The sequence below is a fragment of the Gobio gobio genome, assembly GCF_949357685.1.
Source record: "Gobio gobio genome assembly, chromosome: 13".
Taxonomy (NCBI): Eukaryota; Metazoa; Chordata; class Actinopteri; order Cypriniformes; family Gobionidae; genus Gobio; species Gobio gobio.
The window spans coordinates 28,279,327-28,296,746 of record NC_137106.1 but is presented as its reverse complement, the minus strand read 5'-3'; the positions used below and the strand labels follow the sequence as shown (position 1 = coordinate 28,296,746).

At 38.5% G+C, this 17,420-nt stretch overlaps 2 protein-coding genes across 4 annotated transcripts in view; both read right to left on the bottom strand.

Annotated features, from left to right (window-relative positions):
• Window positions 1–4,690, bottom strand: part of bicc1a (BicC family RNA binding protein 1a) — a 53,224-nt gene extending 48,534 nt beyond the window's left edge. For 2 of the 3 annotated variants that reach the window (XM_079833090.1, XM_079833092.1), the window contains exon 1: window positions 4,298–4,586. In XM_079833090.1, coding sequence (XP_079689216.1) covers window positions 4,298–4,484 — 187 coding nt within the window. In that variant the 5' untranslated portion in view covers window positions 4,485–4,586. Of the gene's footprint in view, window positions 1–4,297 lie in introns of all 3 variants that reach the window. The other variant, XM_079833091.1, reaches the window with a different exon arrangement.
• Window positions 4,691–5,508: 818 nt separating this feature from the next.
• ube2d1a (ubiquitin-conjugating enzyme E2D 1a) lies at window positions 5,509–11,567 on the bottom strand. The gene is made up of 7 exons (XM_079832944.1): window positions 11,507–11,567; window positions 10,494–10,557; window positions 10,386–10,417; window positions 10,196–10,273; window positions 10,013–10,118; window positions 6,174–6,267; window positions 5,509–5,905 (listed from the first exon to the last, which is right to left on the bottom strand). The coding sequence occupies exons 1-7, from the start codon at window positions 11,528–11,530 to the stop codon at window positions 5,860–5,862; spliced, it is 444 nt and encodes a 147-aa protein (XP_079689070.1). The 5' UTR covers window positions 11,531–11,567; the 3' UTR covers window positions 5,509–5,859.
• Between the last annotated feature and the right edge of the window lie 5,853 nt (window positions 11,568–17,420).

Here is a 17,420-nt window from a genome sequence, read left to right as displayed (position 1 = left end):
TATATATATATATATATATATATATATATATATATATATATATATATATATATATATATATATATATATATATATATATAAACAGTTATTTTATTGGAATAATATTTCAAAATTATTACTGAGAAATAGAGACTTCATTCAACAACCATTAAAAAAATCGTACAGACCGATTTAAAACCTTCTAAACAGTAGTGTAAGATAATGTGGAGTATAATCTGATTGGTTACGGCAAAACCTCTCACAACAGGAAACATAAATCATGCTACATATACGCACGTCCCTGTCAATGCCGAAACTAAAGTACTCAGCCACTTGTGTAAAAGATTCAGAGCTTTTATCTTTTCAAACTATTTATGTGCCATGTCAAAACTTGAGATTACACACACACACACACACACACGCCGCAGACAGCACATCCATTGCAGACTGGTTGTACAATTTGCAACCTTTTCTTTTGCAACTTCCGAAAGAAAGCAGTCTGCATGAAACTAAATGTACACTCTAGAGCTCAAGTCAAACACTCAGGGCCAAATGCCTCTTAGAAACAATGTGACCACTAAAAGACAAGTCTGTGAAACTATTCAACTTAAGATGGAAAATAGCACAATAATCTGGCAATATAAACAGCTAAAACAATTTGGTTTATAAACTACAGATGTGCTGAAAACACAAAACATCTCCGAAGGTATTGACTGAAAAGGATTAGGCTATAATGTGAATTAAATAATGTGAACATCTCATCTCTCCGTGTCGAGAATGAAACGGTATCCTTGTATTACAGGTTAAGAACACAGATAAGTTTGCAGCCAAACTAAAACTCTCCCACACCAGATTTAGAGTATTTCTGCCAAACACAAGTCTTAGTAATCCAATACATCAGTTCTTTAAGATTTATCTCTCAAGTATTAAGTATCTTATAAAAACAACGTAAAAACTGATGTATTAACCCCAAGAGATGGATTTACATTTGTAAACATAAAAACAGAAGTCTTCTTGGAAGAAAACTGCACCAATTAAAACGTGTGTTAAGACAACACTACTTACAAAATTCTAATACTACAACGAGGGATTAATAAATAATTCATAAATACACATCAATGTCTGATTTATTGCTTAAACGTCTAAATTAAGACACAAATGTGCCTGTAATATTCAAATTGCACATGTATGCACATAAAGAAATCAAAATCCAAGGCAACAGACTTGTGTTTCCCTGGCAACAGCACGTTGAGCCATGAGCACATTCCCAAAACACAACGCACTTCCTGTTGCTTCACTCAACACGCCAGACACATGCAGCATGTTAAGAATGATGCACTGAACATGCACCCAGACAAAATTCAACTCAATAAATAAAAACCACATGACAGAAAACATGCAGCATTCATAAGCAAATTATTAAAATAGAAGCAAACTTTTGGTGGTGGTAACAAACCCGACCCACACTCACATTCACACACAAAAACAAGGATTTAACTGTCAGGTGTGAGATATATTGACATTTAGAGCTTAATATGAGGTTTCACATCCTATTGTGACAGAGAGAAACCCACAAAACACTTATGATTTCCATTAAGTGCTGGAATAAACTCTGCTAAACAAACACTACATTCTTTTTAGAATTCCTTATCACACAGAATAAAAGGTCAGGCCAACACACATTCCTCTGTTTTTAATCAAAACCAGACATCTGATGTAACAGCCATTGGGTTAAAGAGGAATCCTAATATGCAAACAATTCCTATAAAAGTTAGTGAAAAAAAGAAAAGAGTCATTAAAGTGCATTCGCATGTTTTCCCCTCCTAATTTTCACTTGTGTGAGTGATTATTTGACGTAATAGTATGACTATCTTACTTTGGTGCTTTCCGACAAAACCCTAAAGCTTCTCAGATTCCCTTATGTGAACATGAATCATAGGTGATCCACTTCTCTCCATTAGTCTTTCTGAATAAATCTATAAAAATGAGCCGAACTAGTTGTGGTCTGGCCGAAGGGGAAAAGTACAAGAATGGGTGTTGTACCCTCTATTTCTGCCTCACTACATTCGCCAATGTTATTTTCAAGAGAAATTATTTTAATTGTAACCCTCTCTATCTTGTTTCTCTCAGCCTCTATCCCATTTCCCGGAAAAGGGGAGCAAAACTGTGCCACACAATAAACCTTCACACAAAAACACACATCACCGGATTTATGATCACGCCTACTGCTCATCCGACCAATCAAAACAACAACCGTTCAAACACCTCCAGATGTTGCACATCATCCGGAGCAAAGGGATGATTACGAGTCACTGAATCATAGGTGTGGGAAAAATGTCTACGTCACTACAACAATGATTGCACAGTAAGTATATGAGTTTGTGTGATATGGAAGTTGTTGTTGAATGTCTTGGAAATGTGGTAGCCTTGCTATGGAAGTTTGCCTTGTGCTCTTGAGCTCTCTCATGCTGAACTCACCTTTGACCTGGGGTCCAAATGTCAGGGAAGCATTCACTCACGCAATCACACACATGAACACACTCAAATGTGGTAGAAGGGTGCTGAGTGTCTTAGGTTTTCCACATTTCCCCAATACACAACTACTTAAAATAAATAAATCGCAAAACAATGCACATACACATATATAAATGAATACCATCTATGGTTTGAATGCATTTTAACAAATGTAGTCTTTGTGAACTAGAGGCCCTACAGAACTGTTGTACATGTTTAGAATAGGCCAATACCAAACCACTGACCTCAACTTGTAATACTTAAACTTGTTTAAACTTCTACTCAGCTGAAGTTACAACAAAAGAAAAAACAAAATGAACTGAGCATAATTCTGCATTGAAGTAAACTGTCCATTGCTGACAGACTGACTGTAGAATATGATGCAAGTGTTGAATTGAGCTTTACACATTTGTTTGTGTGTATAGGTTTGGCTGTACTTTTCACATTTGTGAAAATGTACTCAAAAATATAGTTAAGTGACTTGTGAAGTGGTCCTCCTCACTATATGAAAATAATTATAAAGCGGCCAAATTTTACTTCACAGAAACCTGTTGACATTATTACATTTGTAGGTTTGGTTTAGGGTTAGAATATAGTAAATTCATTATCCTAGTATAACAACACTGAGGCCCTCACAAATATAAAGGTCTGTTTCTAAGCATGTTATAGTGAGGCCTAAATATTCTCACAAACCTTGAAGTGAAACCTGTTTTTAAAAAAAACGGACTTTTGAGGACATTTTAAGGGGTCCTAAATATTTGACAGACTCAGATAGTAAATCAACCAAATCATGTTTTGCTTCAAATCTACATAAACAGGTTTTTATGAGGGATAGTTCAACCAGAAGTCAAGCCAAGTCAAGTCACATTTATTTATATAGCGCTTTATACAATACAGATTGTTTCAAAGCAGCTTTATGGTGAAAACAGGAAAATAATGATCAAAAATGAAAACAGATCATTTATTCGTGTCCTTTCAAATCTGTATGACTTATTCTGTGTAAGACAAAAAGATATTTGAAATCTCCCTGTATTTTTTGCCCGTAAAATTGAAGTCAATGGCAACCAAAACAAAACAGGTTTGGAATGACATGATGCAAGTGTGAGTAAATGATGACAGAATTTTAATTTTTGGGTGAACTATCCCTTTAGGTTTGGGGTATAGCAAATATAATGATCATCTCTGTATAAAAATCACTGTCTCACTGGGATAGTGAAACCTGTTGAAAGACTATGACAGTGATGACCTTGACTTATCAGTAATATTGATCTCATATATGAGATCAATATTACTGATAAATCAAGGTCATCTTAGCTGATACATTTGAATTGTATTGTGATACTGCTAAATGACTGAAAATGAGCAAGTATTCATGTAAACATTTTGACACTAAAATAAATTAAAGGCCTGAACTTCTTTCTTAACCATGATCAGTTATGAAGTCTAACCTCAACATATTTGTACTAAACAAACGTAATAGGCTTATACATTATATTTACAGAGTGCATGCTACAGCCTAAGTTCAAATGCAAAGTTACCCAAAAATTGTTAGTTCATGTTAATGTCTGTCGTGCTTGGCTAATAAATAAAGCATCCCATTACTAGTCTAAATGCTCTACACAGCAAGCAGCGTAGTCAACACATCTCCTTCAAGATGTACTTCGAGGAAACATGGTGATATTTTTAGACAGAACTATTTGTGACTCGACGCTAAGCAAAACACTGCAATGTTAGCTAAAAGTATTCCCAATACAGCAAACTGTCTTCCCAGTTCTTTTAGGGAGTTTTTAAAAAGTTAACATACCCAGTAACATAGTTTCTAGTTTCTTGCGGTCAACTCGAAACCTCTCCTCCGTCCAGTCTGGATCAGGCGGGGAGATGTGGCCGCAGTGGCCGCTAGAGTCATCCTCAGACACGGCAGACGGTGAGTCGTCACTCCGGTCGCTGCAGGAGCCATGATCATGATGCATGAAACTCAGCGGCTCAGCCATGGCGCTTTAAAGTGTTTCAAACTTACTAAACGGGGTTTATATGTAAAAGAGGCAAACGGCAAGTCAACCTTAGGAGAAAAACATTCCGTTTTCCAAGCAAGTTTTTCCTATCCTGCCTTTGAAGTCCCTGAAAGCCCCTCTGGCCAGTTACTGCCCCCGAGAAAATCAATCTGCCCCTTGATTCCTCTCCCCTCCACTTTTCCTCTGGCTCCAGGACCAGAACACACTATAGTTGGAGGACATGGATGCATGGATGGATTATGCTCCTATGGGAGCATTCACGTGTCAGGATAACCGCCCACTCTCTCCTCCCAAACTTTCTCATCATCATATCCAGTTGGCGAGTCTAGTTTCTCCTGCATGCGCGGAAAATAAAACCTAACTTTTTTAAAAAAATATTTTAATTTATTTGAAAAGAAAAAATGCAATTCTTACCACTTTGCATGCACCTCTACGATTCTGTGATTAATATGTTTTCTTTAAAAGACAGGCATTCTTGGGGGAAAAAATCCGCAGGCAGTTGATAGTTGGTATTTTTTTATTAAACCCCTTAAAACTATTCAGTGAATCTTTTAAATAAACGTTTGCATTGCGGCCTAACTTGTCATGTGACAGGCGTGTGTGTGTGTATATATCATGATATTTAAACACACACACACACAAACACAGAGAGGGAGATATAATATATATTATCACATTGTATTTATTGTATATTAACTTATCACATGGATTTTTAAACTAAATTTTTTAAAAGATTTAATTAGCCTGGCGTCTGAAACTTACTTATGTGGACTTATACTTTGAAAACTTTATAAAACGCAATTATAAGCGTCTCTGCATGAAAACGAATACAACTGAGTAACGTCGCCATCTAACGGCACAAATCTACAATGCAGAATGTGGAATGTGTAGTTTGATCCCTGATGTGAACCAATTCCAAATTACGCACATTTGGAAAACATCTCATTCTCACTTTCTTTCAAACAATATAATAGAATCATCACAAAAAAGCTGCGGTCAGAAACATCTTTTATAATAACACCTTTTAATGCAAAAACAATAAAAATGATCCAGTATTGTATTATTTCTATACAATAAAATTACTAAAATGTAGCTAATCCATTTGAAAATAAAACAATATTTTTGTTATGTGTCAACTGACAGGTTGTTTCCGGAAGCCTCTGTGAACAGGGACAAGTGACTCAGCCTCCTGAATAAGTATGGGTTTGTGTGTGTGTGTGTGTGTGTGTGTGTGTGTGTTTTCGTGGTGGGGGAGGTTCATTTGTTGGTAAACGTCTCGTTTCTGTACAGGTGCGTTGTTGAGCTGTGTGCAGTAAGTGTCCATGTGCAACCATTTCAAAATCTTGCCGTCCAGTTACATTGCATACTTCTGAGTCCATTCCCTTGCCAGTCTGTTATACCTAAAAGACAGGAATAGCCAACTTCATTCAAAAGAAAAGCACTCTGATATTAAAATTAGTCTTGACGAAGTGCCAGTTTTAGCTGAAAATTTAGAGTAATTTGGTACTTACAAATTGTACATATTGTTTGATAGTAATAAAAGAAAATGTAGAAAATATATGAAAATGTGCTATGTCTGTACCGCACAGGAGAAAACGGTTCATGCAGTAGTTATTTTAGCAATAAAAACAGTGAAAGAGAAAGAGCCATCCACACAAGGTCACTTACTTATCTTTGTCCGATTTGTAGATGTGTGCAATATCTGGAACTAAAGGGTCATCTGGATTTGGGTCACAAAGTAGTGAGCATATGGATAATAAAACTGGAAAAACAACAACAGAAAACAAAAGAAATGTTTAAAGTGATGTTGATAAAAGTAACCTGAATATTGCTCATATTTTATGAAATCAAGTCACTTTATGTGCTTAATGCTGAACTCCATCCCATTTAGGCATATATTTACAGTGCATCTGTAAAGTATTCACAGCACTTTTTCCACATTTTATTATGTTACAGGCTTACTCCAAAATTGATTAAATTCATTATTTTCCTCAAAATCTACAAACAATAGAGAAAAGAAAAAGAAAAAAATTCACATGTACATAAGTATTCACAGCCTTTGCTCATTACTTTGTTGAAGAACCTTTGGCACCAATTACAGCCTCATGTCTTTTTGAGTATGATGCTACAAGCTTGGCACACCTATTTTTGGGCAGTTTCTCCCCTTCTTCTTTGCAGGACCTTTCAAGCTCCATCAGGTTGGATGGGGAGTGTCTGTGCACAGCCATTTTCAGATCTCTCCAGAGATGTTCAATCAGGTTCAAGTCTAGGCTCTGGCTGGGCCACTAAAGGACATTTAAAGGGTTAGTTCACCCAAAAATGAAAATTCTGTCATTAATTACTTACCCTCATGTCGATCTACACCCGTAAGACCTCCGTTCATCTTCGGAACAGAAATGAAGATATTTTAGTTGAAATCTGATGGCTCTGAAAGGCCTCCATTTGCACAATGGCACGGTTCACTCTCAAGACCCTTAAAAGGTACTAAAGACGTCGTTACAAAGTCCATCTCACTACAGTGGTTCTAAAATAACTTTATGAATCGGCGATAATATTTTTTGTGCGCAAAAAAACCCTAAATAACGACTTACATAGTGATGACGATCTCAAAACAAGGCATCATGAAGCTTCGAAGCGTTATGAATCAGTGAGCCGAATGATGATTCGGATCGCGTGTCAAACCGCCAAACTGCTGAAATTTGGCGATTCAAACCGCTGATTCGACTCGCTGATTCATAACGCTTCGAAGCTTCATGATGCCTTGTTTTGAAATCGTCATCAGGTTTTTTTGCGCACAAAAACTATTATCGCCGATTCATAAAGTTATTTTAGAACCACTGTAGTGAGATGGACTTTGTAACGACGTCTTTAGTACCTTTTAAGGGTCTTGAGAGTGTAAAGTGCCAATGTGTCAATGGAGGCCTTTCAGAGCCATCAGATTTCAACTAAAATATCTTCATCTCTGTTCCGAAGATGAACGGAGGTCTTACGGGTGTCGAACGACATGAGGGTAAGTAATTAATGACAGAAATTTCATTTTTGGGTGAATAACCCTTTAAAGTGTTGTCCCGTAGCCACTCCTTTGTTATCTTGGCTGTGTTCTTAGGGTCCTGACTCCTGTTGGAAGATGAACCTTCACCCCAGTCTGAGGTTCAGAGCGCTCTGGAGCAGGTTTACATCAAGGATGTCTCTGTACATTGCTGTCCCCACAAAACATCCCCACAGCATGATGCTGCCACCACCATGCTTCACTGTAGGGATGGTATTGGCCAAGTGATGAGCAGTGCCTGGTTTCCTCCAGACATGACAATTGCCATTTAGGCCAGAAAGTTCAATCTTTGCTTCATCAGATCAGAGAATTTTGTTTCTCATGGTCTGAGAGTCCTTCAGGCGCCTTTTTGGCAAACTCCAAGACGGGCTGTCATGTGCATTTTACTAAGGAGTGGCTTCTGTCTGGCCACTCTACCATACAGGCCTGATTGGTGGAGTGCTGCAGAGATGGTTGTTCTTCTGGAAGGTTCTCTTCTCTCCACAGAGAAACGCTGGAGCTCTGCCATCGGGTTCTTGGTCACCTTCCTGTCTAAGGCCCTTCTCCCCCGATTTCTCAGTTTGGCCGTGCGGCCAGCTCTAGGAAGAATCCTGGTGGTTCCAAACTTCTTCCATTTACGGATGATCTCAAGGATATCAAGGATGATCAGCTCAATTTCGAGTGTCATGGCAAAGGCTGTGAATACTTATGTACATGTGATTATTTTTTTATTTTTAATAAATTTGCAAAGCATTCAAACAAACTTCTTTCACATTGTCATTATGGGGTATTGTTTGTAGAAAATTTGAGGAAAATAATTACATTAATCAATTTTGGAATAAGGCTGTAACATAACAAAATGTAGAAAAGTGAAGCGCTGTCGAAACTTTCCGGATGCACTGTATATTTTACCAGTATTTACCATACTTTCGATACAAAAATTTAAATATGATAAAATAATTTTCAAATAAAAGCATTTTCTTGTAATCAGGGAATCTTATATTCGGAACAATACGGTAAATACGCATAATTTCAGCAGTTTTACCATGAATATAGACAGGGTACCATGATACTACCACCAGCAAAAATAATTTACTGTGTCTTATGTGGCAATCAAAATGTGAATTTGTAAAACAGACCATCATTAACTAAAATGTTGCTATAGTAGCCTAATAATATAAATGCCAGAAAGCCTATACACTTGGCAATTCTTATTTCATCATTAAAATCTAATTTCACATTCATTTTGACTTGAGGGGGCAGGATAGTCCGGGTGAGGGTGCAATGATGCAGTGCGACAAACAATATAGTTCTTATCCACAGTGATTAAAGATTATTAAACGAAAAGATGGATAAATGATTGTGCACCCACAAAATTATGTAAGTAAATAGCCATTAAACCAAAGAAGAAGAAAGAAGTAGTATGGCGTGCTTTTTCTTAGCGTCCATTTCCATGGTGACTCGTCGATTCGTCGCTCTATCTTATATATTCATTTTGAACATACTCTGGGTTGGCTGAACTTACTCCCGGACGTGTTTTTGGAACCAGCATACCTCGAGCAAGCAAGATTTGGGTTAATCAAACCAGGGTATGTTTGATAAGGGTCGGAGCTAAACTCTGCAGGAAACTGGTGCTGTGTCCCAATTCGCCTACTTATACTACGATCTAAAAGTATGTACTGCTTTATTGAAGAAAAGGTACATACTTTTGAGTGTGTAGCAAAAGAGTATGCAAGCTTTGGGACATACTACTTCATCATCTTTAACGGACTCTGACGCTTAGTTACTTGCATCCCATCACTGTTTAAACTGCCCTGTCAGTCGTCACAGTTAAAATCCTCTACATTCAATTTCATTTCCAACCGTATTGGAAAGAAATGTAGTAGCACGTTGATCTGCCATCCGTGGGTCTTCTCATGTGTTTGCAATTTGATTATAATGATGCATTTAAAAGTTAATGGCTAAACTTATCATTACAAAAGTTCACAATGCTGCTGCAGGTGAAATATAATGTGGATAACATTGAATAAATATCTTTCTGTCAGGTTAAATACTGATAAGTGATCACTCAGGCGTCTTGATCTAAACCTCTCTACTTAACCGTCGGACTCGCACCTCCGTCATGTTTGTAGTTTTTTTAACTTTTTATCCGCGTGTGTAGTTCTAATCGAATCCTCCTCGAACTCGCAAAGGGCTGTGGGCAATATCAGCCGTTAGAGTGTGCGTCGATCTGCACTTCGATTTCTGATGACCGGAAATAGTTGACCATCCGGGTATCTTTGGAATACTCTTTCCAACATACTACGATTTGGGACATACTAACTCTATTTTCAAATACTATTTAGGATGGATAGTATGCGAATTGGGATGCAGCATGGATCTTGAGGGTCTGAGTTGCTCAGCCCTGATGTAGATATTATCAAATTGGACATGTTTATGATGAAAAGACCATCCAGGTTGGATAAGAGTGTTCTCTAACCTTTGGATACCGTGAGTGCAGGTGACCACTGGGAGCGCAGAATGTCCAAACAGATGCTTCCATTACTGTTGATGTTTGGGTGGTAGATTTTTGTTGTGAAGGCAACCTGACAGGGAAACATAATGTCAAATATCTAAAGAACAAATAATCTATGGATGAGGTAAGAACAGATGTAATTCTCACCTTTGGTGGTTTAAAGGGATAATCAGTCGGGAAATGGATTGTGAGGAAGAAAACCCCTCCTTGATATGGACTATCACCCTAGGGGGGAGACAAAGAAAGAGGTTACGTATGACCGAAGCTTATGTTTTACTGAACCAATTACTAATTTCACAAAATAAAAATTGACCTGAAATTATTCATGCGTACTTACTGGGCCCATTATTGTCGCCTGCCAGTGAAACACTGAAAGAGTAAATAAAATATATTGAGCAAACAAATTAAAGGCCATAATTGAGTATGTAGTTAGTGGACTACTTACAGTCCTCTCCGAGTGGTCCAGCTGAGCACTGCGAGGGTGGATCCCGTTGCAAGTCCTGTAGCTCCTACAAATACAGTAGAAATGGATGAGACAATGTCTATGCTTCAAAGCCTGATTTAAGAAGCAAAAAAAGGCTAAACAAAGCTAAAGGTTTAAGTGCATATTTATGACAGTTGAAATGAAATCAAGTGTTGAAATATTCATATTAATATCCATGAGCTCCAACCCTAGTCTTAAAATTAAATTAAAGACTTTTTTTATCTTTTAACTATATATTTATTTATTTATAATCCATTCTATTATTATTATTTATATATTATTAAAGTATTCATATTAAAGTAGTACATTTTGTTGTGCTTTTGTCAATCTTGTTATTGCATTGTCATTTTGCCATACTTATTTATATTTATATGTTTATTTCATTTTTAATACAGTTAGTACTTCAACTTATTTTATTTCAGTTAGTTTCCAAGGCAAATATTCAAAAAATGTCATCTAATATCATTTCAGCTTCAATTCAATTAACGAAATTTATATTTAATAGTTTAACAACATAAATATATATTCACACACATTATATAATGTTGTCAAGACTTTCGGATTATATTTATTTTAAAAATAACATGTTATATGATTATAATGTAACATTATATTTTAATGTACTCACTGTCTATTATGACTGTAAACTGACTTGTTTCCTTCCTATAAAAAAAAAGGCTAGCCTTGTTTAACTACAGCTGCTTAAAACATCCCTCGTAGATCTAAATCAATGCAATGGCATACTTATAACAGTTATAATATAATATTTGACTGGTGTGTTAAGACTTGAGTTCGCTTTGTTTTCGACATCAAGATCTTTTCATCTGGCCGAAAAATAAATTCTTCTGATCTTCTGACTTACTAATGTGGACAGAGCGATAGTTCACTGTATCAGTCATGTGTAGCTCTCATGGATCGTCGTAAAGCTAGTCTACTTTTAAGACATTTATTCTATTAAGAAATACATATATTACCTTCTGGATCCTTTTCAAAGCCATCAGATCTCCGCTTCTTTTCTCCGCCTGAGGATGTGAAGAGAACAAAATTAAGAGGGCGGACATGAGGGAAGTTTAATTCAAAATAAAAGTCCTTGTAACCTGATATGACGAGGGATTGTTTTAGAGAGAAAGCGTTCCATAACTGCTGGTCAAGGATCAATTTTCTCCATAATAATAGCATATTAGCGAAACAGATTTGGAAAACGATCAACATATCTGTTGATTTCTTGAACGAAATGTCTAATCAGAGGTGTTTAAGTTACTGAACAAAAACGCAGGCGTTTTTATCATTATAACGAACAAACAACAACAAAAAATAGACATTGTGGTGTCCTATGTTACTGAGACCGCTAGGGGGAAGTAATACTATACGAATAGATATAGGAGATAATGATGAGCACGAGTTTGTGTGTGTGTTAGGAGTTATAATAAAATAAACATGTACCCCTTTCAACTGCTGTGGCTCTGCTATAGTGAAGAGAAATAAGCTTTCCAAAGCTTCGAATCTATTGAACCAATTGTTTCGCAAAACGATTCACTGTTTCGAAGCGTTCGAAACATCACACGCTGGTGACCCCTGCTGGCCAGAACAGTCAAACATGCATACAACACCTTTTACAAACCCTTTGCAAATGTTTAATTGAAAATAAAATATATCAAATGCAATTAACTAGTCATCTAAAAAGATTAAATATCAAGTGCCTGTATAATATGAGTTCTTTTATCAGGGCTTGTTTGTTCAATAGATGCCTCAGCTAAACAGAGAACTATTACTATTATTCCTTTTAATTATACAAATGTCTCATTAAAACGTCTACAAATGTATAAAACTGATCAGAGATCAGGTAAAACCATAGACTGTATAAAAAATTAAAAAAGGGGTAAAACCATATACCGGTAAAACCACTTCTTGTTCTCTTGACTCTTGTTCAATGGTGAATCCACATGATTCATGAGTTCACAGAGATCATCATCGACCCCCCACCCCCCTTAGCAGTGTACCATTGAAATTGAAAAACGTTTCTAAACTTCGGCTTCATGTTGTCCCATTTGTCATTTTTGGTCTCAGAAGTGTGCTCTCGAGCGCCTACTTTGTGGTTGATATGCGCCCTCGATGCGCACTTCTGCTGAGCCTGCACTGCATGGTGAGGGTTACGCAGCGGACTTCTTCCTGGCAGTCAAAGCAGCATTACATTGTGAAAGTGCGGACTCAGAGGAAGACCGTGGCCCTGTCCCAAATGGCACACTTCATGTGCACTTTCAATCTTGTGGACTTACAATGGCTGCTGCATGCCCGTGTCCGTTAAGTCCATGAGACCACAGGGTGTCCCATTTGTCATTTTAGGTCTCAGAAGGGTGCTCGTGAGCGCCCCCTTTAAGGTCGATATGTGCTCTTGATGCGTACTTCAGCTGAGCCCGCACTGGTGCGGGTTACGCAGCGGACTTCTTCCCGGCAGTCAAAGTGGCATTAGGCCTACTTCGTGAAAGTGTGAACTCAGAGGAAGACCGTGAGGGTGCCATTTGGGACAGGGCCAGTGAGGGTTTAGGGTGCCATTTTGGGACAGGGCCAGTTATGACATTGGTGCTTTTGTGTGTGCCTAAGAGCATGTATGATGATTATTTTGGGTAATAACCCTTACAGCCCCCTTAAAGCACAAATCAGCCAACAGTCGAAGAAGAAATCCAAAAGTGCAGGCGGCAGTGGCCCGCAAACTGGAAGGTTCAACAAATGGCTCCCTAAGAAAACCTGGGCAAAACAGAACGAGGCTGAGCTTAAAAACTTGGGGTGTACACTTTTTGAAGCTGTGAGCGTTTTTTAAAACGCCAACGCAGACGTCTTTTTCTGCAGCTCAGAGCGTCTTGTCAAGTTGAAAAAAGTTCAACTTTTCTGATTAAAAACGCCCTACGTCAAGTGCCTTTTTGACAAAGGTGCAGGTAGGTCGACAATTAATGGTGCAATGATTTGTAACAGGTCTTCAAACTGACTTTTGTTAAGTCTAAAATATGCCGCAAACTGTGCATCATCGAACCGGAGCTCCTGGGCTAAATTATTGTAAGCACCATACTGTTTTCTTCCCGGTATAATGTTGTGCGCCCACAAACGTTGTTGTGAACTGACATTCTCCTCCCCGTTATTTTCAAAAGCCAATGCAAGAGCTAACTTTCTCGACATTTTGTATCTCTGCACCACACAGTACTCTGGTTGCTGTTGTTATAGCAACAAAAGATGCCCTCGGGTGCTATTTGGAATCAAACGCTGCCAGCTTTTTTTTTTTTACTAATAGAGCACTCTTGTCAACTTTTTCTTATTAAAAAACACATCAAGGGAACACAGCCTTAGCCTCCCTGATGACAAATATAAAAACCTTAACCGCCAAGACTGGTAAACCACTGTACACAATTTTCTTGAGCCAAATTTTCGCCACCTACAGCAGCATATTGGCTCCGGGAAAAATACCATCCAAGCGTTTGCTAACGACTGAAGAAGAGAGAAGTGAGACAGCCACCTTCAGGTGATGATACACGGTGCAACTTTTTGAGCAATTTTGCTGGCCAGTGTTGCTGTCAACGGGCATGAGACACAGGGGCATGACAGATCTAAAGTATTTAGATGGAAATTTGATGCCCATTCTCAATGGGAAAGTGCAAAATGCAACATCGCCCGGCAACATTGCTCAAAAAGTTGCCCCGTGTATCCTCACTTTTAGTCACTTACTCACGTAATCCAAATAATGTTATCGGCTGCTTGCATGCAACCGTAGTAAAAGACGGCTGCAAATGCTGCATTTCTGTGGTGGACAAAGGAACTACATTAATGGGCATGGATCTCATTAAAGCTCTTAAACTGTGCATTAAAGGAGATACAATCCTGCCAGATCCTGCTACAACCTCTGCATCTTGCTCTTCAGAACCAGTGTTACAGCTCTCTATTTAAGTGGACTCATCCTCAGTAGGATGTCTTGCAGGGTTCATGCATAAAGTCAAAGTGTTAGATTTAGTCATGCCAATATGACGGCCTTCCCTTCTCTGTAAAAACAGCTGTATCTGCTGAGTTGGACTGATTACTTTCTGCTGGAGTTATAGAGCAAATTGATGGATCTCATCAATGGTTTCATCAATTGTGGTTAAAACCCTGGTATAAGAATGTGTATGGATCTCAGGGAACCAAACAAGGAGGTGATAATCGACAGTTAACCCTTGCCTTACATGGAGCAATTACTAACTGCTCTAGCTGGATCTGCGGTCTTCTCCACAATCGATCTTGAGAGGGTGTATCATCAAGTGCCTTTACATCCTGAGAGCAGTGATCTCACCGCATTTCACAAGTTCACACTTGCAAATAATCACAGTATGCATATTTGGCGTGCTGTCCAAGGGGAGGGCACTGAGCTCGGAAAAGGTGTCCGAGAGTTGTTTTCTTTTTTTTCCAGCTAAACCAACAAAAAACAGACACGGCAAGGCATATGCTCTAGTCTAGAAGAAGCCTGTGCTCTGGATGACACGGCAGACAAGCTCACATCAAATGGCAGCATTCTGAACAAAAAGATGAGAGAAATTTGATTATTATCTTCAACTTTACACTTGCTATCTTTGATCATTTGTTATTTGATGTACATCTCACCTTGTGAGAAGACAAATTTGGACGAGTTATTGTGAATGAGGTACACAGCCTGTTGGAACATCGTAGGCTGTTCCATGCAGCATTGTGAACCAGAGCACCCCTAGTGAAAACACTGTTGCTGGTTTGTGTGATACCTGCCCCTGTCAAAATACTCTGGAGGGCAGTATGCTCTTGTGCCTGGAGGAAAGAGATTGTGTCTTATGTTTAACACAGAAGCAAGCTGACTATATTCTGGATGCTTTGAGTGATCTAATTATACTGAACAAAATTATAAACGCCCCACTTTTGTTTTTGCCCCCATTTTTCATGAGCTGAACTCAAAGATCTAAGACTTTTTCTATGCACACAAAAGGCCTATTTCTGTCAAATATTGTTCACAAATATGTCTAAATCTGTGTTAGTGAGCACTTCTCTTTTGCCGAGGTAATCCATCCACCTCACAGGTGTGGCATATCAAGATGCTGATTAGACAACATGATTATTGCAGAGGTGTGCCTTAGGCTGGCCACAGTAAAATCCCACTCTAAAATGTGCAGTTTTGTCACACAGCAAAATGCCGCAGATGTCGCAAGTTTTGAGGGAGCGTGCAATTGGCAAGCTGACTGCAGGAATGTCCACCAGAGCTGTTGCCCGTGAATAGAATGTTAATTTCTCTAACATAAGCCGTCTCCAAAGGCGTTTCATAGTTTCAAGGCGTTTCGTAGTACATCCAACCGGCCTCACAACCGCAGACCACGTGTAACCACACCAGCCCAGGACCTCCACATCCAGCATCTTCACCTCCAAGATTTTCTGAGACCAGCCACCCGGACAACAATCGGTACTATGGAATTCAATGGGGTCCATCAATGGTTTGGTTATTGATATTATTATTCTTTTGTGTTCAGCAGAAGAACTACATTTATACAGGTTTGGAACAACTGGAAGGTGTGTTCGCACGTAAATGTGTGTGTATATATATATATATATATATATATATAGATCCCCCACATCTGAATTTTGCGTGGCGCATTCGCACGGGATAAGCAAGCCTGTGATTTTACTCGTATTTACAGACTTATCTCCCGGATATGATGTCAAGACTTGTTAATGTTTTTTAGTTATAGATATAGCTGTATGAAATTATGAACAGTCGTATCAATATCATTTTGATTGTTTTATAGTAATAAAAATAATTTAGTTCAGTTAGAGAACAGACGCTACAATTAAAAACTGAACTGAGCAATATAATAACAATATACGGCGGAAGATTCAGTTTTTCAAAGCTAAATGTAAAAGCGCCCATTTAAGCGAGTTTGTCATTGTACTGTTCTGTTTTTGTGTTTTTCATTAAGTATAATATTAAACACACCATTCAAGCAATTTACTCCCAAATTGGTGCTCATTCTAAAGTGAAAGTATCCGCGCGGCCGCACGGGAATTCATAACAGTGCGCATTATATGCAGCCTAGCTCCATTCTTTGTGAAAGATAAAGATAAAAATGCGCACAGGAAACAAAAACCTTGTAAAAATTATATACGATCCGCCTAATCCCGGCCAAATCACAGAGATGCCGATTCGCACGGGACTAATATTATCACAGGACCTCGTGTTCGGCGAAATATAGTAGGTAATTTGCGGGGGAATTTTTACTCTACAAATTACAGACATGGCCGATTCGCACGGGATTAAGATCACAGACATTCTCTGCAATTATTACAAATCACCAGAGGTCCCCAGATAATACTAATCCTGTGCGAATAGGGCTTTAGTCTAGTTCTGTAGGCTACACAATCATGGGGAAGACTGCTGACTTGACAGTTGTCCAAAAGACAACCATTGACACCTTGCACAAGGAGGGCAAGACACAAAAGGTCATTGCAAAAGAGGCTGGCTGTTCACAGAGCTCTGTGTCCAAGCACATTAATAGAGAGGCGAAGGAAAGGAAAAGATGTGGTAGAAAAAAGTGTACAAGCAATAGGGATAACCGCACCCTGGAGAGGATTGTGAAACAAAACCCATTCAAAAATGTCGGGGAGATTCACAAGGACTGGACTGCAGCTGGAATCAGTGCTTCAAGAACCACTATGCACAGACGTATGCAAGACATGGGTTTCAGCTGTCGCATTCCTTGTGTCAAGTCACTCTTGAACAACAGACAGCGTCAGAAGCGTCTCGCCTGGGCTAAAGACAAAAAGTACTGGATTTCTGCTGAGTCGTCCAAAGTTATGTTCTCTGATGAAAGTAAATTTTGCATTTCCTTTGGAAATCAGGGTCCCAGAGTCTGG